Below are 25,953 nucleotides of genomic sequence, written 5' to 3'. Positions count from 1 at the left end.
TTGCTATCTTGACTCATGTCCTCTTTGAATGAGAACGGCATTGGTGTCGCAAATTAGCATGCAAAACTCACATTAGAATGGCAAAGATTGTATTTATTTTATACATTCTTAGCAAAGAGGTTATCATGACTGCGTTATCTAGAAATACAAAAAAATTCTTGTAATATTTGATATTTAGTTCTAAGGCACTAAAATTCTGTATATTTTGTTGGTGTTTAAGTGTTCCCCAAAATTACTTTATATCGTTAACTTCATAACATTTACATTTCCCCCAAATATGTTAACCTATTTTTCTTCATATTTTCTGAAAAAGAAACGTTATTGTCATATGATTGATCCTCCTTTTTTCACTTAAAAATCCTCGAGATTACTCAGTCATAAAATTGCAGTATTTTTTCCAACTCCATCATTTTAGTCTCATAAATGTCTTTATTGTCTCAAAAACATTAATATTCCCACAATATAACTCAATGACAACAAAACCTTAGTCATACAGTTCCAAAAAAATATGCCCCTTTTAAATAGGAAATATTTTCCATAAAATTCCAACTTCTTATAAAAATTCCAAACTCCCTCTATATCAAATATCTCTATATTATTTTCCGAGCTCTTGTATAAAATGCAAAAAAAAGTATTTTGAAAAGCAATAAAAAAAACTATAAATCAAAACCTCCTATTAAGTCACTGATCTGAAATCTCACAATATACGCCGATGTTCCACATGAAGACAATTCAACCATATTTCTCTTGTAAATTTGGACCCTTGAGTTAATGGAACATATCCCTCCAAACACCCCCAATCACACCTCCTGGCTGCTGGGAAAAACGGCGATAGCAACAAATCTCTGTTTGTTCAGCCACTCCACAAATATGCCCTCTCCACATCAGCTAAGGAAACGGTGCTCAAACAGCAGTTTTGCAAAAATGATTTCTTGGTGGCGCTCGTCCTTGTAGATTTGCCACCATATTTCCCCCTCTTTTTTCCCCTGCTAAGTATACTAATAAATTTCCCGTGTCCATCTTTTGTTTTGCTTTCACGAGGCTCTAATCTCTGTCTCAAGGCCGGCGACCATTCTGCCATGAGTGAACCCCCTGTTTTCACTAGAGCCCGTGATTGATGAGCGGACAGCCTCATTACAGACGCTGTGCCCCAGAGTTACATATCTAACTCTATTTACACTATGACCAAACACAATAAATACTCATGAGTTAGCCTTCTGACCCTCGAAAGTGAATCTCTTCACATTGAATGTGTACAGTCCCAACTTGAACTAACCCTAATTTACCTTGTAACATTTTCTTTTCTCTTAATTATTGACAACCAAATCAATTGGAATGAATCTCGGCTGTTCCTTTCCTCTTGAAAACACAGCTAACATAATATTTGATTAGTTGTGATACAGAGTGAAAAATGTCCCTTTTATTCTGGTCCCAGAATTTGATCGCTTTAAAAAAGGATGATTTTTGAAGTGTTGTTTACTGCACTTTTTCAGCCAAAGGCTTCAGAGCACATTAGATGGCACTTCACAGTGCAGATGGACAATAACCAGAAGTGTACTTCAAAATCCACCACAGTTTTTTGAGGGGGCTTTTTTCCCCAAATGAGTGAAGTGCAAAGTTATGCAATGGACAAGTCAATCACCTGACCCGAATCATATAGACGCAAGGGTGTGAGACTCGGGTTGGTTCGCGGGCCGCGTTAACGTCAACTCGATTTCATGTGGGCCGGACCATTTTTGATATAATATTTAGATTTTTTTAAATAAATGAATTAAAAGAACTGGATTAAAATCCCTGAATATTCAGTTTTTTATAGATCTAAAACAATGTTTATTTTAGCTTTTTTATATATTTTTTAGATTTTACAAAATGATTTTCGAACTAAAAACACAGAAAAAAATGGATTAAAAATTACAATGATTGATTTAAAAGGGGGAAAATCAGGAAATTTAATATACATCTATACTCTCCATTTTACTTTGATCCTAAAACAGAAAGTCGGCACTCATGATTTACTTTCCCGGGCCACACAAATGATGCGGCGGGCCAGATTTGGCCCCCGGGCCGCCACTTTGACACGTGATATAGAGCATGCATTTCACCTGCTGAAGACAAAGCGGAAGTAAAAATTTCCCTAAAACAAATTGCACATCAATCTTCTGGTGAAATCAGATGACTGTAAATGATTTCCAACCTGTGAACATATTCTAACACGAATGGCATCCACACTGCCATTTGTTTTTTTCTTTTGTTCGATGGGTTCATGGACTTAAAAAAAAAAAAAAAACTATCCAACCTTCTTTTCACTGTGTCACCAGTTTCAATTCCATGCAGTTGAATGGCTCATTTATGACATAACCTTCCTGCAAAACCTCTGCTAACATTTGTATCACTTGACTTGAGGAATCTGACCTGCCCGTAACCCCGCCTCTTTTCTTATTTTTACAACGCGCACATTGTTGGCCTCTTCCTTTTAAAAAGTCATACCCATGTCGCCGCCAGCTATTAACCTGACATTTATGGTACTTTTATCCACTCCTGAGTGCTTTGATTCATAACAGTCGTGTAAGTACTCATCTCGAGCCACTCCCCCTGCCATACTCCCTATGAATTCACCCTCCGCCTGCTGCTGTAATATCATATTTTCATCTTTTGTCTTCTAACAACAAGGAGACATATGTGAAGCCCGGGCGGTTAAAAGGGGCGCCTCAAAGCTGCGTTTTGCTCAATGTGTTTGCACATGACTAATAGATGATGCATCCGCTTATTGGCCAGCCTCAAAGCGCTGCAAAGACAAAGCTTTTGTTTCAAGACAAAACCAAGAAGGAGTCACCTGCATTGTTGCGGCTGACAGGTGTTCTCCACGACCATAAATGTCTTCTCATTTAATTAAGCCGGCAGAAAACAGACGGGAAGACACATGGGACTGGCGCAGACTGTATTTTATTTCGATATATTGAATAGAAAATGGTGTTTTCTCTTTTACTGGCTTTTCTGTCTTAGTACGTCCATTGTGCATGACTGCCGTGATGAATGATATTTTGTCAGCAAAGCAGCTTTCACTAATTCCCCCACCGTCGAATGAATAAGTCTCTCATTCCCGTATCGCGACACCAGACCACCATAAATGGACAACACCTGTTTAAACGGGCAGTGCCACTTCGGGGTCAAGCGGGTGGCCCCCCTATTTGATTGGGCCTCGCGCAAACTGGTCCGAGCATGCTGCCTGGTCTCTGCGGTCAGTCAGAGGGGAAAAAAAGAGGGAAAAAAAACTATTCAGGAAGCGGGGTTCAGCCTTTACGGCCCAGGACATTTCCTACTACAGGAGTTAAGCACTCAGGACAGGAAACCATTTGCTGTGGCTGTAAGATCTCTTTAATGACTGTCTAACTAGAAACAGGCCGGTCTAATTCGCCGCCTGGAGCCACTGCGGACAGCTTTGCATCGCTACGCCGTTGCCAAGTTTACTAGCGCTTCCATGGGAAGGCTTTTGGAAACAGCCGTGCTAACATTCACAAGGAAGAGGAACGTGTGTTAAAAGAGGTGGCAGAACAAAGACTAAACAACTTTTTGAGGGTACAACAAACCCCCCAAACTTTCCGTGAAGGTCTGAGCAGGTGCTGATGTTTGCTTTGAACTCACCATACAGATGAGGGATTTTTTTTTTCTTGAAAATTCCAACTTAACTTTGTCAGAAACTAAAATTCATCTTAAAAAGTAATCCATTATTTTTGGCTTAGTGCAGCCTGATTCTCTAAAAATGTGATTCTCTATAATTATTTTTTACTGCAAGAGATATTTTTCTTAGAAAATTAAACTAATTATTTGACCTTATTCTTTTTTAATTAATACTTTTTTCTGGGGACGCCATACATTTTTTATTCTCTCTAAAATATTACTAGTTTTTCATATAATTGCAATTTTATTTTTGGAATATTACATATAATTCTTAACTTATAAAGCTTCATGCTTCTAAAAAATGTTTAATTATTTTTAAATTATAATGCAATTTTATGTAAAATACTCTTGTAATTTATCAGAATGTTTACCAGTGACATAAAATGGCGACTTTTCAAATTTTTTTATGAGAATTATTATATGAATATGACTATCAATAAGATAAAGTATTACCATTCCCTCAAAGGTTGTCACAATTTTCCCAAGGGTTATTTATTCTCATTAGATTACTATTCAACTCCATAATTTTTCGAACTGTAGGGAATTCACTGATCTGTTTCCCCCGTCTCAGTTTTAGAAGTATAGTATCCTCTGTTTAAAAAACAGTTACTTTTTTTAGATTAGATTAGAACTTTATTTCATCCCGTAATCGGGAAATTTCTTGGTGGCGGTAGCAAGACACACAAGACATTGTAGACCTAGGTAAGAAACTGGAGCCACATACAGGATAAATATATATTCAATACATCTTTAGGTCAACTCTCGTTCATCTATTGCCGTAACTATCCAAAAAATGATGTTTACTCTCATAAAATTTGAGCATGTGCCTAAACTGTTCAAATTTCAACCAGGAACCCTCAAACGGACTCAAATGCGGAACTTTGGTACTGTGAGTCACATGCATGCTTGTGTTTGAAGGAAAGAGAGACAGCACAACATGGAAAGCAAGGGAGAGCAAGTGGGTCAGTGTGTGAGAGAGTGGGTTAGATTGTGCAAGTTTATGTTTTTTGTCTTGTGTGTGGGGGGGGGCTGTTAAATGAATGGGGTGGGCTTATACTGGTGTTGGGTCATGGATTACAAGTGTGTACGCTACAGGCCAATGTGGGTGTCCACGCACTGCTGCCGTGCACGCCGCGTCAGTGCTCCCCGCTGACTTGAGGAAATGAGCTGGGACCACCAGAGGTGCGTATAGGAGAGAACAGGAGGGGTAGGACTTGTTCCAGTCAGTGCCTGACTGGGCCTCCATTGTGGCACAGTGTCTGGACAAACCTGACACATACACACACAGCGCACACTTGGGTTTTCTAGCGACACCCCCTCACCCCTTCCTCGTCATCCCACTGTTGGATTTAAACAAATGCAGTCAAAGCCAATTAGAGGAGAGTGAGAGCAGCACTGCTAATAGTAACTTTGTTCAGCTGCTTCCTGCTGTGACCAGGCCTCAGTGCAATGAGCCGCTTGATAACCCCTCCGAAATACGATCTCGGTTAGTCGGCGAGGGATTCGCCGAGCTAGTTGGCGTCTTTTAACAGGCTTCTCACCTTCAGGTGAAGAAGTAGTTGAAGGTGGGGAGCACTGCAGCTTTTTGCACTGGTGAATTGTAATAAAACATAAACAAATTTAAATGAACTTGGATTACGATGCAGACACTCAAAAATAAATTTAATCTAACCTTATACCAAAGTTAATTCTAATTTTGTTTGACATTTTTATACCATTCTTCCGGCCGGGTTGGCTCTGTTTGCCCCGCCTCCAACTTGACTTTTAGTATCGATGGGCTGTTTGCTGTTGTATTCCCTTCAAAATATTCCGAAAATGATGCACACAAATGTCCTCACAATAGGATAACGCACGACCACTTGCCAACGAGAAGTAGTCTTGAATTAGCGATTGCTCCACCAACAGGAGCTAACAGGCTGGGGGGACACTGAAAAAAAATGCAACACTCGCAGAGACATTACAAAGAGGGAGTTGCGACCAGAAATATTACACGGAGTTGCGGAGCCAGTGCCCCTGATGTTCTTATGAGCAGCCAACGAGAAGTAATATATACCTCGTATTAGCGATCGCTCCAGCGTTCGTGCCGAGTGACAGAGAAAAAAAACACTGAAAAAAATGCAACACTCCGCCTAGTGCTCGTAGATATCTGTTATACACGAAAGAGATGCAGCAAAAAAGACAGTGCGCTACAATGATAAACAACCTCTCATGTCTTGGCCAACTGGCTTCCTCGAATCTCGAAATGTTTCTCGTATCTAGAGATAATTATTTGCTCGAAATTTTACTCGTATCTCGAAATGCTCGTATGTAGGGGTGCTCATACGTCGAGGTACCACTGTATAGCAGCTTTAATACAGTAGTAGGCTCCAGCAACCCTTACAAGGATGCACGGTACTTAAGATGAATGAATTAATACAATAGTGTCAACAATTGTAAAACAGCATTGAGCTAGAGGAGAAAATTGAAATTTAAAATGTATTTTAGAGCAGGAATTTTCTTCAGATTGATAAGAGTGATGGTGGTGCTGAAGATCTTTCATGGGAATACTGCTCAACGGGGAGCTGTTTCAGGCAGATGGCTTCTTTTTGTCACTGTGAAAATAAAAATCCAATAAACATGGAAATTCCGTCCAATTCCATCTGGCATTTTTCCTAGGAATCCAGTGATCTTCTTTCTATGTTAGCTACCATGGCATATGACATAAATGCAATTGCCAGAGTGTTGGGTCTATTTAACTGTTAATTTACCCCCCCCCCCCCCCCCATAAAAAAATATATATATATATCGTCAGTATTTAAAAAGGGAAGCCTTGAAAAGTTAGACAAACTTTTAACTACCACTTACACCGACCGCCATGATGACTTCAAGGCATTGCTCATGTTCATGTTCCTCTATTTAAACCAGCACTCTCTCTTAGTAGCAGATACATTTGACCTCTAATGATTCTATACATGATTCATTTGCAATTGAGCAAACACTTTTGATTCATTCATTTATTGGACCCAACTCTCCAGCCAATGCAACAGTGTTGACAAATTGGTGTTTACTCGTGACTATTGGAGAGTCACTGGAGAAGCGAATGAATGCAAAGTGCGCCTATACAACGCTCCTGTTTAAAGACAAAAGGCTGTCCGTGTTGAGGTATTACTCTCTTTAACCTTCTATTTGTTGATGCCAAGGAAGCTCCGCTCGGCTAGTTTGCTCAGAGAATCGAACGTCCCTCCTCGTTACGCTGATAGCAAATCAGGGAGGATGGCCTGCTGCCTCTTTGATAGTGGCTAATTGTCCTCCAGACACTGGGAAGGCATATCTACGAACATCCACAGGTCCCCCTTGCACTTATCCCTCCCGTCGCCAATCAAGGGCCAAACAGCCCTCCCAATTGAGCGTTCAAGTGATTGAGGTCCAGTCGGGGAAAGATGACAAACAATAAAGAAAAGGTCTTAACAGCTCGGCGAGACAATGGCAAACACTTACAGTGAGCTACAGATACATTTTAATGCCTTACCCTCTGTATTTGTGGTGGATAAAACAAAAAACATGTTGCGTTATACAAGTATAATGTGTGACAGACAATAAGCGATCAGAGAATTACCATGGGTTTATTTGTCTGGTGCAGCAGGTCATGATGAGGGAAGCCTTGTCTAAACAAATGTAGGTGTTTTAAACAAAAGAGAGGGTCTTTTCCTGGTTTTTGGCCTTTACTTATAAATGCATATATACAGGAATAGACCAAAAGTTACGCTTTATTGTTATTAGCTTTACATATTGGCAACGCTAAAGTATAAAAACAATATGCTGAGAAATACCAATGAATTATATTGACTACAAGATACAAAATGATACCTAAAATAGCAAATACATATTCATTCATTGTGATCTGTTCGTAAATAAAGGTGTAGTTATTTTACATCTAATATACCTGCCAAATTTCACTGTAATTTGTCCATGCATACCACTTCTTCTCAATTTAATCTTCATTGGTTGAGGTCTACGAATAGGTGATAAATTTGCAACCTAAATAAGACAAGCGTCATGACATTACATTTCAGTTTTTATAGCGCCACCTGCTGCTTCGGAATGTTCTGAAAAACCTACAAATGTATGTTTACGTCTTGCTACAGTACTCGGTTACTTGTACATTCATAACACAGATGCGGGGTGAACACGGGGCGGGTTAAAGAGGGGGTAACTCGGTCAGGCCCTATTATAAGCCACACAGGGGATGTCTTTGTGCTTGCTGGGGCCAAACTTTAAGTGCCTTTTTATTTTGGCTCCTATTACACACTCAAGATACCGCTTTGCGTGTGTGTGCATCTGTGTGTATGCATGCATGCATGTGTGTGTGCGCCCCACTTAGAAATAAATAATGTCGCTAAGCAAACCGCACTTTTTTGCCTGCCAGGTGGGCATCTCAAAATCCATCACATAACAATGGTGCCTGCATGAATGTGAATCCCCTTTGCCTTTCATACTAACAAGAAACATTCAGCTGTTAAATGTTATCAGATTTGTACAAAACAATCGCTTTCTGGCGAAAGAGCAGATCACGAAGTTTAATGATCGGTTTCGGACTTAAAAAAAATCAATTTACTTTCCAAATGCTGATTTCAGCTAAGCTTTTTTAGATGTCCGCGGCACATAAAAATCAGCCACATTCTTTCAAATGACAGTCTTCAGGATGTCCTTATATTTCGAAATGAAACGATCACCTGTGAAATGCATAGCTTTTGTGTTGCCAATCGTGTCAGACAATGAAAAACCCTGTTTCACAACAACAAATGTACTCATGAACTTTGCTTATATCCATTCATCAGCAATTTTTCTGGTATATTTTAGAAAGACAAGCAGAAAACTACCCTGACAAATCAGCAGGATGAGTTTGTTTTACCATTTGACCTGCGTTGTCATGTTTGGAATAACATAAGAATGACAGAGCATTTACTGTATATCTTGCCTCTTGATATCAGACACTTTCCACAATGGAAGCCTTTTATTATCTTTTTGGGGAAGATTAAGGGGTGCTGGTTCCAAACTAGGAAGTACGTAAGACTAGGCATTTGTTGAATTGATAAATGTGTTTATATGTTGATGCTTAGCAGCTAGAACTGAACGTGGTTGCCCACCATGTTAAGCCCTTGGGTGCCTTTTGACACTTAGCTATGTATTATGATCTCATAGTCAATATCCTTCTGCGCTCATAGTTATCCATGTCAATTGTTTGAATACAATATTGATTCCACTTATGCGAATTATGATTTGTCAGGTGTCTCTTGTATTGTGAGGTATTCATTGACTTTCATTGGAAAAAATATGTCCAAAGGTTTGCCTTTTTTGCTTTTTGTTGACAAAACCAAATGTGAAAAAAAGGTCGCCATTTTTTGTAAAACTGGTATTTCGGGTGGTTTCCGATTTGTGGAAAAAAGTGATTGAGAGACCATTAATTGCTGCTTGCAGATCTTTAAAAAGGCTTTTTTTCTTATTGTTGCGACTATTTTTTTTTCAATTTTCTTGTTTGTTTATTTTTGGGGCGGGTGTGGTAATAAGCCTCTTTGGTACTATCCCAATGAAAGCTGTGCTTAATTTTGTTTTAAGAGTGTGCATTGGACCAATAAAAAATAATTTGTGGGTCGTCAGACTTTGGACATGCCTGTTCATAGCTCTTTCAAAACATCTGCATTCATTCAATAGATGCTGAACTGGTGGCAAATCCAATGAATTTTCAGATCAGCCATTATTCATCCAGTGGCAGACAATGGCCCATTCATAGCGCAAAGGATCCAAATGAATTAGATTTATAGATACTTAACACAATAATTGATTCGAGTATCGGTGTGATAGTTTATTGATTCCTGATCAAATCTGAGGGTGGACGGAGAAGGCTCATTTGTTATCTTTTGTCAGCATATAAACACAAAAGTGAAGAAACAAAAGAAGAACCCTTTTATCGCGATAACATTCTGGACTGTGTTTACAAATGTGATGGGTTTTCCCGATATTAAATGCCGTTATTATTGTTATTCTTACAGATGACAGGACCTGAATTGTCACGTTTCTGCAAGACAAAAGCTCACAGTCGACCACAACTTCCGCGACAAGCCTTGGAAGGCTGCTGCATTCTGCATTCCAGGTATTTACACAATTTACCATTTTCTTTTGCATGTCATTAATCTTTTTGCTCACCAATGGTTTGGTATATATTGGCCCAAATCTTGTGCAAACACTTTCTGCTGAGTGCAATGTTGAGCAACTGGTAGAATCGCTACTTGTTTCTTGCATCATTTGAAAAATGTTTCCAAGCTTGTTTTGTTGCCAAACTATTGCCCACGGTCCAACTCTTGGCCCCTCACTCAGTTTTTATTGACTCACAGCAATTGATGAATATATCCTTGAATATGGTCCACATAAAAAGCTTAAATTCAGCATACATTGCACTTCCTTCCTTTAACATGAAATAATCACTTAAACAATGCGTTTCGATTAGCCGAGCTACCCAAGGAATGTTTTGTTGCTTATAGCCCTTGACTAAACTTCCATCAACAGTTAGTCGGGGGGTGATGCGATGTATCCATCACGGCAGAATGCCACATTACGAGTCGGAAATGATCACTTATTTGGGACTTTTGCCGGGAAGGCGCACCTTGTGGAGGGGCACTACCAATTTCGTCGTATGCAGTTTCTGGGTATGATGACAATTAGGCTTTTGTCGAGTCAATGATTGGATTGGATAACTTTATTCATCCCGTATTTGGGAAATTTCATTGTGACAGTAGCAAAAAAGGCATAGTTATAAGTTAGACAGTACAATCGCAAAGGCCGCAGAACAACAAAGCATAAGCACAAAGTACAAAGCAAATCAAAGTCAATGGGATCATTAAGAATCACCAAATCAAATCATTAAGACAGAAAAGAAGCAAAAACACAAAACGATGATGACAAAGCTTATGTCCGATTATTATTATTATTATTACCGTATTTTCACGACTATAAGGCGCACCCTCAATGAATGACACATTTTTTTCCATATATAAATCACACTGGATTATAAGTCGCCCTGTCTATTTTGGAGAAAATTTAAGACTATAAAAAAATACGGTAGTTATCATGTCGGACTGCCTGGCATTGATGGTGATAGATGCCCAATACAATTCGACTAGTCAAATTGACCAGTCAAAGTGGATTGGACGTTGAAGAGATAATACTTTTACCCGTTTTTTTGTTAGTTTTTTTATTTTTTTACTGATTCCGACCGTCTATTTAACAAATAAAAGTGGAAGCCCCCCGGCATCCTTTGATTTTCTTTAAGCGGCCCCAGAAAAAAGTTTGGCAATGTTTCATACCCCAATTCATTAAAAGTTTGTTAATGGGAGAAAACGTGACTAAGTCCTACCACCCATTGTCATAGTAACAAAAGCATTATTGTTCTCCACTGTTTTTGCAACAACAAAAACACAGAAACCTCTCAAAAAACAAGTGCAATAAGTGGATGTTATGTTTATTGTCATTTTTTTTAGCCTTTGTGTATTTTAATGGAAGACTGACTGACGCCCCTTTTTATTAGGACACTTGGGAGTTGTTTTGAATTGAGGAAAATATGGACACGTCTCCTATAAAACACTTTGTGTGCCATAATTTAAGGTTTTATGGTAATGCCAATGTGACCCTTGCATTTCTTTTCCAGAGGGGGAAGCATTTAAAATGAAAATATATTGCGTGCCTTCTTAAGTTAATATTCTTGACTGGATAACAGAGTGAAAGAGAGTTGAAATGCAGAGTACTGTTAAAAAATACACACAGTGGACCTTTTTCTTATTTTTTCTTTGGCCAACAACCCACTGCTGCTTTGTTGTGTGACTCTTGATAAGACCGTGATGATGAAATTGTGCATCTTGCTTGGCGGAGGACACAAATTCCTGTTTTTCGATTTAATTGTGTCCTGTAAAAGTTTTAATGAGGCAGGAGTAACATTGGATTAATATGCAAATTCTGACAAGGACTCTGTTTTTATTACTGCTACGCTGACACTTTTTACGACTTCATTTTTGATCAGCATCACATCTTTTGCATGTGAAATGTACTTTTTCTACCTGAACAGATGCGTCAGCAAAACGCTGAACCACCTTTCATATGATTATTTTTTTTTAATTAATTCAATGATTCCTTACAGTCTTCCTGCAAAATTGAAAAATCAATTTGCAAACCGACTATTACAATTGAAGATAGTCAGGTTTCCTCACGTGTACTCGACCGAGTTTGTACACAGTGGCCCCCAAGTTGTTTCCATCTCTGTGGTCTGAAAGAAGTGATTTTTTTTTCAGAGTTTGGCCTTTCTTTCTCTTTTTTTCCCTTTCTTCTCCCTCCTCTTTCTTTGACTGGGTTTGCCTCTTATACGCTCGTGTCTGCAGCTGTATTTTTAATCATGTGACGGATCCATAGAGAGAGCGAGAGAGATGGGCATTTCCTTTCAGGGCGTTACATTCTTCCTCTGCCCATTCCACCTCCTCCTCCTCCTTCAGCCTGCGCTCATGGATCACTGGTTAGCTTAGAAATACAGCCGCCACAAAAGCGGCAGCTGACATGTGGCGCTTAATGGCAATAATGGCCATTTTTTTTAAGCTCAATCAATCACATTTAGTGGACGTCTCCATTTTTTTGCCCGTGAAAAGGTATAAATAATAATAACTCTAATAAAAAAAAGAGGCAGAGACATGAAGAAAAGCTACCTCGGCAAATATTTTAACAGCTTATTAAGATTTGGAGCAAAGCACAAAAGGAGCATCTGTGGCGTACAAAGCCCAGAGAGAGCGTGAACACACAGATGGTTCTTAAAAAATAAAACTGATACACTCTGTATCAAGGGTGTCTGACTACGTTTATTGCTTGTGTTTCTACATTAGACCAGCCGTTATTCCACTCTTTTTTTCAACGATACAGTTCTCTTAAAGAGAAGAGGACCAGTGCTTCCAATTTCTTAAGTTGGTATTCACTTATTTTAGAGCTCGAAAATTAACATCAAATATAATAGCATTGGGTAAGGAATCAAAGTCGGCAATAATTTTCAAATGCTGTTTATTTACTGTATAACTTTGAATGATTTGTGTTGTTTGAGACTAGCTATGTGTGACCAGACGTTTGGTCGCCGGACGTTTGGTCGCCGGACGTTTGGTCGCGGACGTTTCGTCGCCCGGACCCAAACAATCGGCGACCAAACGTCCGGCGAACAAAAGTCCGGCGACAAAACAAGGTAAAACAACATGGTCTACGCATCAATCAAAGCCAACAATGGCCCTGAGCAGTTTCACTGAGCCGACGTGTGATTGTATGAGTTTGTATGTACATGCATTGTCCCTTTTAAGAAACTATGTCCGTCAGGGTCTTAACAAGTTCTCCAACAAAACACAATAAAAGTACGGGAAATTTGGAGCTTTTCTTTAGCCTAATAATTAAAATTCGCAATTTGTATTTAGGGAATTTGAGCAACAATTTTAAATGGTAATTATCAATAACCTTCCGGGCGACCAAACGTCCGGCGAGCAAAAGTCCGGCAACCAAACGTCCGAGTACCCTAGCTATGTATGTTTCATGCATACCTGTCAACCTCGGCCAATTGCTCCCCTTATTAAGTGATAAAAACCCATACAAATGCTACACGGCACATATTTATTCACATAGGGCGCACTTAAAAGTCTACATTTTTACGAAAGTGGACTTGACTTTTGCATGCACAAAATTCAAGATTCTGTAGATGTCGCTGTATGACGCTGACAGCTTGACTGTCTGGGTACATTGCTTGCTGACACGCTATATTTCTATCGTGAAAAGGCACGCGCATATCATGCTTTTTGCATTACAATATTAGCAATCGACGACCATGTTTTCATCTGATACCTGTGATTGAGACGATCCGGATTAAAGTTAAAATGGGTAAAATGAGATCGGTTTTACAAAAAAGAGGACAGTCTTTTTTTTTTGGACAGCTTATAAAAATGCAATGAATACCTGTGTGTTTATCTTTGCGATCTGCAAATATGTCGACGTCTCATCACCGCCGTTTTTATGAGTCTGCGCGACTCGCGGGGAGTTTCTTAGACACGCAAAAAAGAAAAAAAGGAGGGTGAGAGGAGTGGAGCTTTTGAGGATGGAGGGGAGGGCGGTTGAGTCATGCAACAACATCCCCACGGCCTTTTTCTCACCATAAATGTGATGTCGAATTTGTGAAAAGGATGTACGCACTTTGTGTCCTTCAGCGTAATGAAGGAAAAATTCTAATTGGAGTGAGCAGCGAACATGAGTTTTCACAAGATAATATGGAAAACTTTACAGCTTTCATCCCTTTCTTAATCCTCGCCTGCTTCTCTTTTATCTACTTGACTTTTTATGGCTTTGCCAGCTCCTGGGAAGTTTGTCCTAATAAAAGGCTGAATTTTCCAGAGAACGGATGCAATGCCAAAGATGTCTTTCTTCTTTTCTTTCTTACATTTGTTTTGACTATACACACATATATACATAATTATAGATATATAATTTTCTGAAGCACTTTATATCCTCATTAGGGTCACAAGGGGTGCTGGAGCCTATCCCAGCTGACTTCGGGCCAGTGGCGAGGGGTACGCGGACACTTCGTCCCCGGACGTTTCGTCGAACGGATGCTTGGTCGCCGGACATTTCGTCGACGGACAATTTGTCGCCGGATTCCCTCGCTCTCAAAATTATAATCATGAGAGAGAGAGAGATTTTACTGTTGAAAGCGATCAACCACTTTAACAGAGGTGTTGGGACATGACAATAATAGTATAAAGTGGGATGGGCACGGGCCAGGAAAGTTTGTCTACACACACAAGAAAACAGGTTGTTTCGTTCTGTCACCCAGGAACACATGAATTGAAAAACATGTACACACATGCCAATAATACGCAACTTATTGATAATTTTGATATTAGATATTTAGATATTAATGCTCTGACATTGCCAATGCAATGACAAACTCTCTCTCATGATTATAATTTTGAGAGCGAGCGAATCCGGCGACAAATTGTCCATCGACGAGATGTCCGGCGACGAAATGTCCGGCGACGAATTGTCCATTGACGAAATGTCCGGCAACGAATCCGGCGACGAATTGTCTGTCGACGAAATGTCCGGCGACGAAATGTCTGTTCGACGAACTGTCCGTCGGCGAAACGTCCGGTCACGGTGGCGAGGATACCCTGAATCGGTAGCCAGCCGATCGTGGAATTGAGTCCATAGCCTGTACTTGATTATAAATTGACATTGCATGTTATGTAATTACCCAGCCATCCATTTTCTATACTGCTTGTTGGGTTTACAGGCGAGTAGGATCATTTTCCCCCATTCTTGGGCCTTTTCATACTAAACGCTAGACTGGTCGCTGCCTGCTTTAGTTGAAAACTATGATTAAAAGTAAAAAGTACAGGAAAAAAATCAGGAAAGCAGCATTTATCTAATTTAATCCGTCAACTTAGTTTACTTTATGCAATGTTCTCTGTTTAACAAAAAAAAAAAACATCCTCGTCTCTGAGAATATTTCCATAAATGCACCATGATTCACATCCGAATCATACAGGATGTTTGCATGAGCAGGCATGTCGGGTTGGGGGGTATCATAATCATGGGTTTTGATAACGCTACTTATCATAGTTGAGTCAGGTAGGGTAAATTGTTCGGAAAGGCTCTATTTTCTTTGTTGTTCTTATTCTTCTTTCACTTTTATTTGAATAACTCCCTAGGAGTGCCACTCAAATCGATTGACACTAGGGCCTGTGGCATGTCATCTTGTCACCTTTATCTCCTGTAAGAGCGAGGTGACGCCATCCAGCGACCCCGCAAGAGACAGAAAGGTGACAGCGAGAGGTTGGCGGAAGGCTTTCAAAGCTCTAAAGTCATCATTCATCTCAGCACAGCAGCTCTGGCCATTAATCCACTTGTACGTGGGAGGCAAACACAAGCCATACATAGGACGGCGGCTTTTTTATCTCCCCGAAGGACCGGCTCGTACAGTATCAGCGGCTGGTTTTTCGTCCATTGTTAGCTCTCCCGATGGCACAGGATGCTCTCGTGTCTGCCTGCCTGTATTTTGACAAAGCCCATTGATAGCGTGTGCCCGGCAGCATGAGAACAAGGTTTTTTTTTTTTTTTTTTTTTTTAAACATGACCTCACTTACGCGTTCATGAGAGAGAAAAAATTCCCAATGGTCCGGGCTGTTATTTCTAACAGGCCCCCGAAGGCCATCTAGTGACCTCATATAGTCAGAGTAGCTTGGCCTAAGACACCCTTCGGCAGCCTCGGGGCAAATGTGGTTGTATCGTATCCTCACGAGAATTTGGAAGTAGTGTTTTAGGTGGAATTAGTGGAGAAAAGTAGGTGTTTGCTTAGGTTGGTCGTTGCCGCATAAACCTAAAAGCAGTGACAGTGGAGTTGTTTTTTAAGTATTTTGCAGTTTTCAGGGTCAGAACTGAGAATTCTTCCTCACTCTCAAATACACTTATGGAAGTTTGCTAAAATATCAAAATAATTTGGTAGGGCACTACAATTTGAGCCCTGAGCTTTTATATCAAAAGAATGGTTCAATTATTTTTCACTTAAACGGTATTTCTGGATTCGTTTGTCCATACTGTTAACTTTGTTTTTTAAACTTCTCAGCAATTCCCTGGCCCCTTGTCCTTACAGCTTGGACATTTTTGTTGGTTATTGGCAGTGTATTTTGTATAGTTGTTTGCTGTGCATCAGATATTTCTTAATTTATGACTTGTATCTCTAATGGGGATTGCAGGTTTAGCACTTAAGGTGGAACATGTATAATATTGTAATGTTCTAGACTTGAGATGGACTTGAAGGTCTTCATCCGGTCTGACTCTCGGTCTTGTTTTAATCTTGGCCTTGATTCTCAAATCTTGATCTTGGCTTGCCGTACTTTTTCTTTTGGACATCTTTGTTTCCATCTTGGTCCTGACACCCAAAAGTCTTGACCCTGTCTCCGTAATTCTGGTTTCAGGCAAACCTTTCTCCAGTCTCGACAATGGTCTTGCCCATCAGACTAAGAATTCCAGACAAACGTCGTTATTGAATTTGTATGTGTCAATTACTTAGTTACACTCTGACTGTGTATCCAGGCCTTCTACAAATAATTCATCGCATTAACTGCCTTTATCTCTTCCCCAGCATCCGTCTTTTCCCTTCCTCTTCTTCCAGCCACCAATGTGCCCCTATTCTTAGTACCGATGTTGCCGGCACCACGTGTGGATCCCCCCCAGACCCCACCCTGCTCCCACTTTTATAGCCCTGTTTGTTTTATTTATCTGCCAGGCGTTCCCTTTTCGTATTGTCCTGGGTTATCAGCACTCTCCTGCAGATCGTGTTACCACCCTGCGTGAGTCTCTGACCCATTGCAGGGTTCACCTTTTTTCATCTGCCCCTTCCCAAATCAGATTCTTATCATTGCCTTTGTGATAAATAGGCAAGGGTTTAGGAGGGGAGATTACGCCGCTCGTCTCGGGTCCTCTCTTAATTTTTTTCCCTTGTGTTCAAAGTACTCAAATAAAAAGATTTGGTGACTTTAGGAAAAAGGGGCTACTGCTGTTCCCATGTGAACGCTGGTTTATCTCCTGTGGGCGTCTTTTAAAAGCCTCCTTCCCCACTCCGTCTCGCTCCTCCGAGAGTTGGTAAGCACGTCGCAACTGAGCTCCCCTATCGATTTTTCACACGCTCCTTATCTGCCGCAATAGTTTCGGAACATTTTTTTCTTCTTTCCGCATGTGTCGCCATGGAGGGAAAGCACACACCTGCCATTCCAACCTCAATGAACTCACTCACGGACAGTTGTCACCTTTCACCGACTTATTTCCTTTTCTGCTTTTAACTTTCTGCTCATCAAAGGCACAACCTTAAGTTCCTCCAGTCGGAATTAATACAGAAGTGGCAGTCATGGGAAAGTTTTGTAGAAAGGTCTACGTGAAAAAGCAAAGTTGGACTGAAGAACACATGAAATAATAGTGAAACCTCTAAGGTCAAACTTAAGTAGTTCTGGGTCGGAGTTCAGACTGCAAAAAAATAAAAAATCTGCATCCGATATAAAATGGTCACAAATCTCAAATTCTGTTTTCAAATCTCTTAGTTGCGAACCTTGTTCTTCCTCTCCTTCTTATTGGACTGAAGTCTATACCTGACTTTGGATCAGAGAAGTGGGGTACTGTCTGCAGGCTAATTGTCTTATAGCACGATTAGTTCCATTTCCTCATCAGACTTCCCTATTTATGTTTTTTTTTTCCTGGCTGGAATGACATCTCCAGCAGAAGCCAGAGAAAATGCAAATTACACAATTTGGTGCAAGGTTTGGTGTTTGTTTGTCTTCATGCAACGACCAGTGTGTGAATGTGAGTGGTGGGTGGGAGCGGGGTCAATCAGGGGTGTGTGCTTTGGTTCGACCTGTGACCATCCGACTCTGTTGCCTTTGATTGATGGTCACGAACAGCCAATCCTGCTGTCCACCATCGGGAAAATATGGAATTCATTAGTCAGCTTCCCATTTGAGTTCAAAGGTTAAACCGCAACGAGGATCAAACGGGGGCAAGGGGAGATTGTTTGCTTTTGGATCCCTTTTTTGGGGTGTAACCCTAGCAGCTGGGTCCTGTCATCTATATCATGTGGACACTTTTAATAGGCCAGGTTGATAGAAGAACGCTAATGTTAGTGGTGGGTCGCAATATCTCCGCCAGGTTCACAATCTTTGTGTAAACATGTCGACAGACGCATACGTTTAAGCAATGTCGTCAAACGTGAAGATGTGCAGGTGTTGAACTGCCGTACTGGTGGTCTTTCAAGACATTGTCAATGGGCAGGTGGTCCTTCTTTTCCACACATGACCCAAATTGTCGAAATTTCTTTGTTGGTGTTGTTCTGAAGCCAGAAAAAAATACCATTTTGAGGATTTTGACAAACTCAAAATTCTTCATGTCTGGTAGTTGTGGAACGCTCCGGAATATTTTTAAATGAAACCCAAGAATGATGTTTCTTTAAAAGCCATGACTAATAAGACACCAAGAAGTATTCTATCTTCATTTTGAATTTTTATTTCAAATGCTTCCTATTTTTAATCACTCATAATTAACCAATCAATATGACTAAATTGACCAATGCCTATCGCTAGGAACATCAGCACACTTCAGGCTTCAATTGACAATCTGCCAACCTCGAGACCCACCTGGTGTCATCCTATTTAGGCCTATTATGAAAAGAAGTGAAGGATTTGATCCTCAATTTAAAATGGCCTTCCCAGTAGCTTCTCTATCATGTTTGGCCAGCCGTTTAACAAGAGCGAACTGGTGCATTAATGATGATAGATGCCACACACGAGGCCTTAGGAGAACAATCACTCCCACAATGCCGTAGTAGGAACTGACCTTCTGACCCATCTCAGGCCACACCGCAAAGGAAATCTATAAAATTTAAGAACAGAAGTGACCAATAGAGAGAAAGCGAGAAGAGGGTGTTGGTTGGGCAAATATGCTCACCGATGTCCCATAATAATTACCTTTGAAAGTTTCTCAATATTGAATTTGATGGATATGGTTAATTTTGTTATAACCTGGTCATCTCACTCCTCAGAAAAAGTGAATTTTGAAGATTATTGAATGTCATGTACATTCATCTAAGAAATGGAGCATACTACTTTAAATCTGAAATTTACTCGATTTTAAAATTCATGAAAAAATGCAGACCAATTCAAAATACTCACCACAGTCACAAAATATTATGTCCCCCTTTTTTTTTACATAACAGGACTCAATATGATTGAATTATGGTTTTAAATATGGATTCATTTAAGGCTTCCCGCAGTATTAAAAGGGCTCAATGACTACTGCTGTTTTCAAGTTTCCCATGAGGGAGAACAAGTACATGCATTATGCTTTCATCTAATTTAACGGAATAGATTAAATTACCCCAAATATGTCCAGTGGAATACATTTTTGTTATCTAAAACCTTGTCATTTTATTATCCCAACAAAAAAGAGACTGACATTTTTAACAAGTTGACTCAAAAATATTTTGCAGATTCCTGATTCCTTGCATAAGATCTAGATTAACACATTCTGTTATAGTAGGTCATTCTGTGTTTATCAGTTAAAATATTCTCAGGTTTTATATTTCCAAGATTTCCAGGTAGTGTTACCGAGTATGGTTTCATTGCAAATCCATAAATGTTCAACAAAATATACTCACTGAGAAATATTGTGTCATGGTTTGCGGGTTGAGTCATGGTAAACTTTTGACATTGCTGCAAACGCTGTGAACTTTAACACATATGCCATTCAGGGCATTTCTGTTGATGATGTGAAAATGTTCACTTGGCCAATGTAATGACACACTATCTCCAGCTTTTTGCTTGTGTGTTTTGAGATATTGATTACACTCCTGTCCTTATCTCACTGAGGTGGTGGGGGTGGACTGTCAGGGTAAAGGAAGGGGGGAGGGGCGTCATGTGAAATTGTAAATGGGACCTTTCATAAAAGTCCATGGGTACAAACATTGTGCATTCAAGGCCAAATTGTTTTCCATGAAGAACTGATAGAACATCCGTTCATTGCTAAGCAAACTTGACTCATTATTTGCATTTAGTTAAAAAAAAAAAAAAGCATTACCGAGTTTGATTTGCCCTTCTTAAGTTCAGAAGACTTGTTTATTCAGAGTAGAGTAATATTGTTCAACCTCCCTGGTAGATTGTTTTTTTTAGACCAAAACCCCATTGGGACAAATGAAGTTGACCTCTGGGATTTCATTCGCTGAATGAGAAATAGGTGGACTGTGGGGCACAAACACTTCCTAAAGTGATATCATAACAGAGAAAGAATAACACTGTGTGTGATTAATGCGTCATGTGATGCCGTTGATGAAAACACAGGAAATTAGGCAATGTTAAAAACAAATGTGATGAAAGTCAAAATTCAACTTTTGATTAGGAAGACTGTTTTGACTGCTTTGAGGTCTTTTTAGAGTGGAGTAGTATAATGTCTGAAAATGTGTCAGTTGCGTGGAAAAGACAGCTCCTTTCCAGCTTGACCAAATTTGGAACTGCTCAGGTGGGGGAATTTCAGAAAGTAAATAGTGAGTCTTTCAGGTCTTTCGCAAAAATGAATCTGAGCCGTAATATGTATTGCTCATTATTACACAAAGGAAACCATGTCCTTGCTCACTAATGAAAAGGGGGACAGAAAAAAAACGTGCGGTCGATTGTTCGCCGCCTTTTGGTCGCCGGTCTTTTGGTCGCCCGGACCGTGACAACGGGCGACCAAAAGACGGGCGACCAAAAGACAGGCGACCAAAAGACTGGCGACCAAAAGACCGGCGACCAAAAGACCGGCGACCAAAAGACCGGCGACCAAAAGACCGGCGACCAAAAGACTGGCGACAAAACAAGGTAAAACAACACGGTCTACCCATCAATAAAAGCCAACAATGGCCATGAGCAGTTTCACTGATCCGACGTGTGAGTGTAGAAGAGTTTGTATGTACATGCGTTGTCCCTTTTAAGAAGCTACGTCAGTCAGGTTCTTAACAAGTTCTCCAACAAAAAACAATAAAAGTCCGGGAAATTTGGGGCTTTTCTTTAGCCTAATAATTACTAGGGCGTTAAGTAGGACTAAATAGTAATTCGCAGTTTGTATTTAGATAATTTGAGCAACAATTTAAATGTTAATTATCAATAACCTTCCGGGCGACCAAAAGACCAGCGACCAAAAGATCGTCGACCAAAAGACCGGCGACCAATCGACCGTGTACCGAAAAAACAAATAGACAAAAGATTTTTTTTTAAATTATTGATGTATTCATAAGTACAGCAGTGGTCCAAAAACAGGACGATCAGAAAGACTATCTTGTTAAACATCGCATTCAGGTGGCCTCCAATGAATGGCCTCAGATTTCACTCTTTGAAATGCTTCATTCAAAAAACATACTTAAAACCATTTTACCACACCATTGTAGTATTCCAGGTAGGTAGTTAATGACCAGTCCTGCTTCTGGGAAAAATCCATGTGTCATCTTTATGACTGGCTCTCATAAGTGGCATGACTCATGAAAATAATATTCCTTTCACCCTCAGCTGCTACATTTATGATTTTCTAAGTGAGTCACATAGCCGCGAGTCGGCAGACAAAACAGCCTCGCTCGCGATATCTTTTGTTGCCAAATGTCAATCTATACCGTCTTGTTTCTATCAATGTCATGCGCGGCCCCGTTCGGCATTCCTGCAGGGGGGGGAACGGTTGTGGGATTAAAACGGACAGGTGTTCTCGCTCCTTGGAGAAATCAAAACAAGGGAGGCGTCGATGACGGGACATGTCCGTAGAACATCCATAAAATAGATCATGGGCTGGAGGCCAGGAAATAAGCGATCCATCAGTCCGATTGGGGAATCATTGGTGGATTTTGAGCTAATGTTTAGCTTGCTGTGAGAACTTGTTAGCTTGTAAGTAATTTTGACTCTGAAGCCTGAACAAGCTATCAGACCTAGTGGTCCAAAACCTTGGACTGCATTCCCCAAGGGTGGTTTGGGGGCCTTGCTTTTCACTCAGAATTCAGCAAATTGCCACAACTGTGCACACTTTCACACGGGAGCATGACATCACTCTATCAATGTGACATAAAATACTATTTGGACTGAGATTATTTTCTTGAACAAAAGAAAGGAGGAAAAAGTGAATCCCTGCTGTTAAATGGCAAGCTATTCCCTTTTTTCACAGCCATAGTCCCACCTCCTTGACGAGTCGAGAGATTTGTGAGACGTCTTTCTCCTTTCATGCTGAAAAGTGAAAAATATCCACCTTTGAATGGTGGTATGAAAGTGGCTAGTGTCCTTTTACCAGTGGCTTCAGCTGTAAACTTTACAACAGCCTTGGCTTTTTGTCATTCCTTTTCTCACAGCCACCATGGCTCCGCCTCTGATACTACCCCCAAATGCAGGGGAAATTTGCAGTTTGACTTATTGCACTGATTTTTCTGCAGGTCACGGGTTCAATTCCTGGCTCTATCTCGGTTATAGCCAACCTAAATCCTGAATGATAATGATTAGTTTGTCTCAGGAAGGGCATCGGAATAAAGACGATCAAACAATTTGCGCAAACGATTCGCTTTGGCAACTTTTTTATGAGAAAAGCAACAAATACTTTGATCCTCTTGCTGTTGTTGAGTTAGTTAGAAAAAAAATACATTGGATTGGATTGAATAACTTTATTCATCCCGTATTCGGGAAATTTCGTTGTTACAGTAGCGAGAGAGTGAGAATGCAGATATAGGAAAGGCATTTTAGGCATAAATAGATAGGTAATAAGTAAGTTAATAAATAAATGAAGGCATGAATAAATATATAAATAAATAGATAAATAAATAATAAATAAATAAATAAGCGTGTTGCTGATATATATATATATATATATATATAATATATATATATATATAATATATATATATATATATATATATATATATATACGTATATGCATAAATACATATACATACATACATACATACACAGATGTACATGTATACATATGGTAGGTCTTAACACTCAGCCGTTTGTTTTGTTAAAGAGCTTGACAGCTGATGGGAGGAAGGATCTGCGGAAGCGCAAATTGCACAAATTAAGTGTTTTTTTTACATAAAACAGTAATTCAATTTTTAAAAATATACTAAAATAGTTCATTCATTTACATAGCCACCCATTATATACCATTAAGTAAAATAATTACAAATTAAACAGGAGATTCGGTTTGAAATTATTCGCCACATGATACAACTGAGTAAAATACTTTAAATGATAAAACCTTCAAAAAAATGAGGTAAAAGCCAAGTATATACAATATAGACACGCAAATATGACTGCTAAAATGTTGTTTGCCATAGCCATTGGAAAAGCACCTGTATGTGATGTATAGTAATCCACCTTTGATCATTTGATATCTTGATTAAGTCACAGAAGGAAAATGCTGTGAATTTGACATTCTTTAGTCTTTCTAACTCCACCATTTAAATGCAAAAGCCTCCATTGCACAATACTACGGTAGGCTGAGTAGGGCCATTATGCGCTAAGTAGTTCTATGACAATTACTTGTCTTAGCGCGTAACCGACGATCTCCCGTTCACTTGAGTGAATGAGCTGTCTGCTCGGAATTAGCGCATCGCTTTACGATTCTTGACACTGGCCTCCCACAGGAAACAGATTGAATCTTTTGTGTATAATAACATCATATTACATTGTGTGTGTACGGGCCCCGCCAGCGGAGCGCTGTCATCGTGGGAACGCTAATTGGATTTGCCGGCTGAGCGCTCCGCGGCCGCGGCGGGTTCTTGCCGGGGATAATGAGGACCCGACGTGGCGGGCTGCGGCCTGTCGAGAAGCGTCCCGAACGGCCGCAAATATCATACGACTGGTGAATTTGTCACCCTCCTATCACTCCACGAAACCCGCTACAAACGTGTGATTTATATCGCCTCGCCTCTAAGAACACGGCTTAACCCCTCAGTCGGTAATCTTGCGGTGGTTTATCTCCGTCGTGCTACAAGTGGCGCAGCTAACGGCGCGGTGTCCCAAGTCGCGGACTGGATGGATAATGGACGAGGTTCCGACAGGCCGAACTAAAGAGTTATTTACTTCACTTGTCCCCCTTTTTCTTTTGTGTAAGTCTTCACTTCATAGTGATATGCTCGCATTCCAGAACAGCATGCAAAGAAAAGCAACTTTGTGGACATGCTTGAAGCGTTAGGGTGCGTTTCCAGAAAAATTGTTAGGTTGGTGGATTCGGAATATTATTGTAGAATTTGGTAAGGATGGTTGTTTGATTTTTTTCGCATGAAAAGGAAAACTTTTTCGGTCTTTTCGAGACTTTTGATTGGCTCAAATGTGGTGAATGAGCATTTGACAAATTTCTACTCATTGGTTAGTTACTTAAAGGCCCACCCTACTTGAACTAAAAGCTTTATAGCTGTTTTGATTTGTATTCTGTGGAGTGAATACACTTTTGAGCCCTCATTATGCCTGAAAACTGAAAATCTTGGTATCACGGATTGGAGATGGAAGTTCCTGGTTAGTTACTCAAGGGCCCACCCTACTTGAACTAAAAGCTTTATAGCTGTTTTGATTTGTATTCTGTGGAGTGAATACACTTTTGGAGCCTGAAATACACTTTTTATGCCTGAAAACTGAAAATCTTGGTATCACGCAATGGAGTTAGAAGTTCCTACGCTAAAAACCAAAGCAAAATTGTGAAGCTTTTTTTGCTAATGTGGACCAAAGCATTGAACTTTTAATGAACATGAACACCTTTTTACCCCGTCATCACTGCTTACATCTTAAAATAACATTCTTTCATCAAATTTCAGGATTTGGCCCCAACAATATGTGCTGTCCTTTATTAAATAAATCAAACTCAAACACGTCCATTGTGACAGGACACATGAAGACATTGGCTGAATCCATTGAAAGCTTTTAAACTCTTATTTATCATCTGCTCAAAATGATTGTGTAAATCCGAGTTGAGAACGCTAGTAGACTTCAGCCATTCGAATAATTAATAAATTGCCACCTTGAGTGTTGAAAGAAAAAATTAAATCTGACCACTTTTCCGAGACAACTCCATTCTTTCTTCTGAAGGCAAACAGTGCTTATTAATTCAACCCCCAGCTCTTGGAATGACCCCACCCCATCCCAGCCCACTTGGGCATGTTTTAGTGCAAATGTAATTACAGCCCCTGTTGCTTAAAAAGAACTCCTCTGCGCTCCCTTCAATACCTGATGATGTCAAGGCCCTTTGTGATGTGGCCGAGGCTGCCACTCATGACCTTTTTCTTTCAAGATTCAACCCCCCCTTCTCCTCAACCTCCTCCTCCTTTGACAAACTCTATTTTCCCCTTTTTTGTCCACCCTTCGCCACTTCATAACTCCCCATCCAGCCACCCATTGGCTCGCCACTGATGAAACGCCTGTCTCGATAGCAAACATTCTTTATCTTCCTTTTTATCCCTAAAAGTGAACAAATTTCAGCGCAGTCGGGGTAGGTTTGCCAGAGTTTTATTGGCCCAGCGGAAAGCAATGTTATCTGGCAAACAAATGTTGTGACAGACAGATTGTCTGGAGCTTTTTTTATTTATTTTGATTTAACGACATGCTAGCTACGCAGATATACCCCGATCCAGCAATTAACGCTGCATTTCATTTTGCCATTTTTTAACTACGCATCCTATATCCTCCAGAATTTGTCTGTTCT

At 40.0% G+C, this 25,953-nt stretch overlaps 1 protein-coding gene across 4 annotated transcripts in view; it reads left to right on the top strand.

The window, feature by feature from the left end:
* The window catches only part of LOC144065638 (uncharacterized), a 179,867-nt gene that overhangs the window by 87,093 nt on the left and 66,821 nt on the right, over window positions 1–25,953 (top strand). For all 4 annotated transcript variants that reach the window (XM_077588655.1, XM_077588656.1, XM_077588654.1 and 1 more), the window contains exon 2: window positions 9,708–9,808. In XM_077588655.1, coding sequence (XP_077444781.1) covers window positions 9,708–9,808 — 101 coding nt within the window. The remainder of the gene's footprint in view (window positions 1–9,707; window positions 9,809–25,953) is intronic.

The sequence above is a fragment of the Stigmatopora argus genome, chromosome 2 (assembly GCF_051989625.1).
Source record: "Stigmatopora argus isolate UIUO_Sarg chromosome 2, RoL_Sarg_1.0, whole genome shotgun sequence".
Lineage (NCBI taxonomy): Eukaryota > Metazoa > Chordata > Actinopteri > Syngnathiformes > Syngnathidae > Stigmatopora > Stigmatopora argus.
The sequence above is the reverse complement of the archived record's forward strand: the minus strand, read 5'-3'. Positions and strand labels throughout refer to the sequence as shown.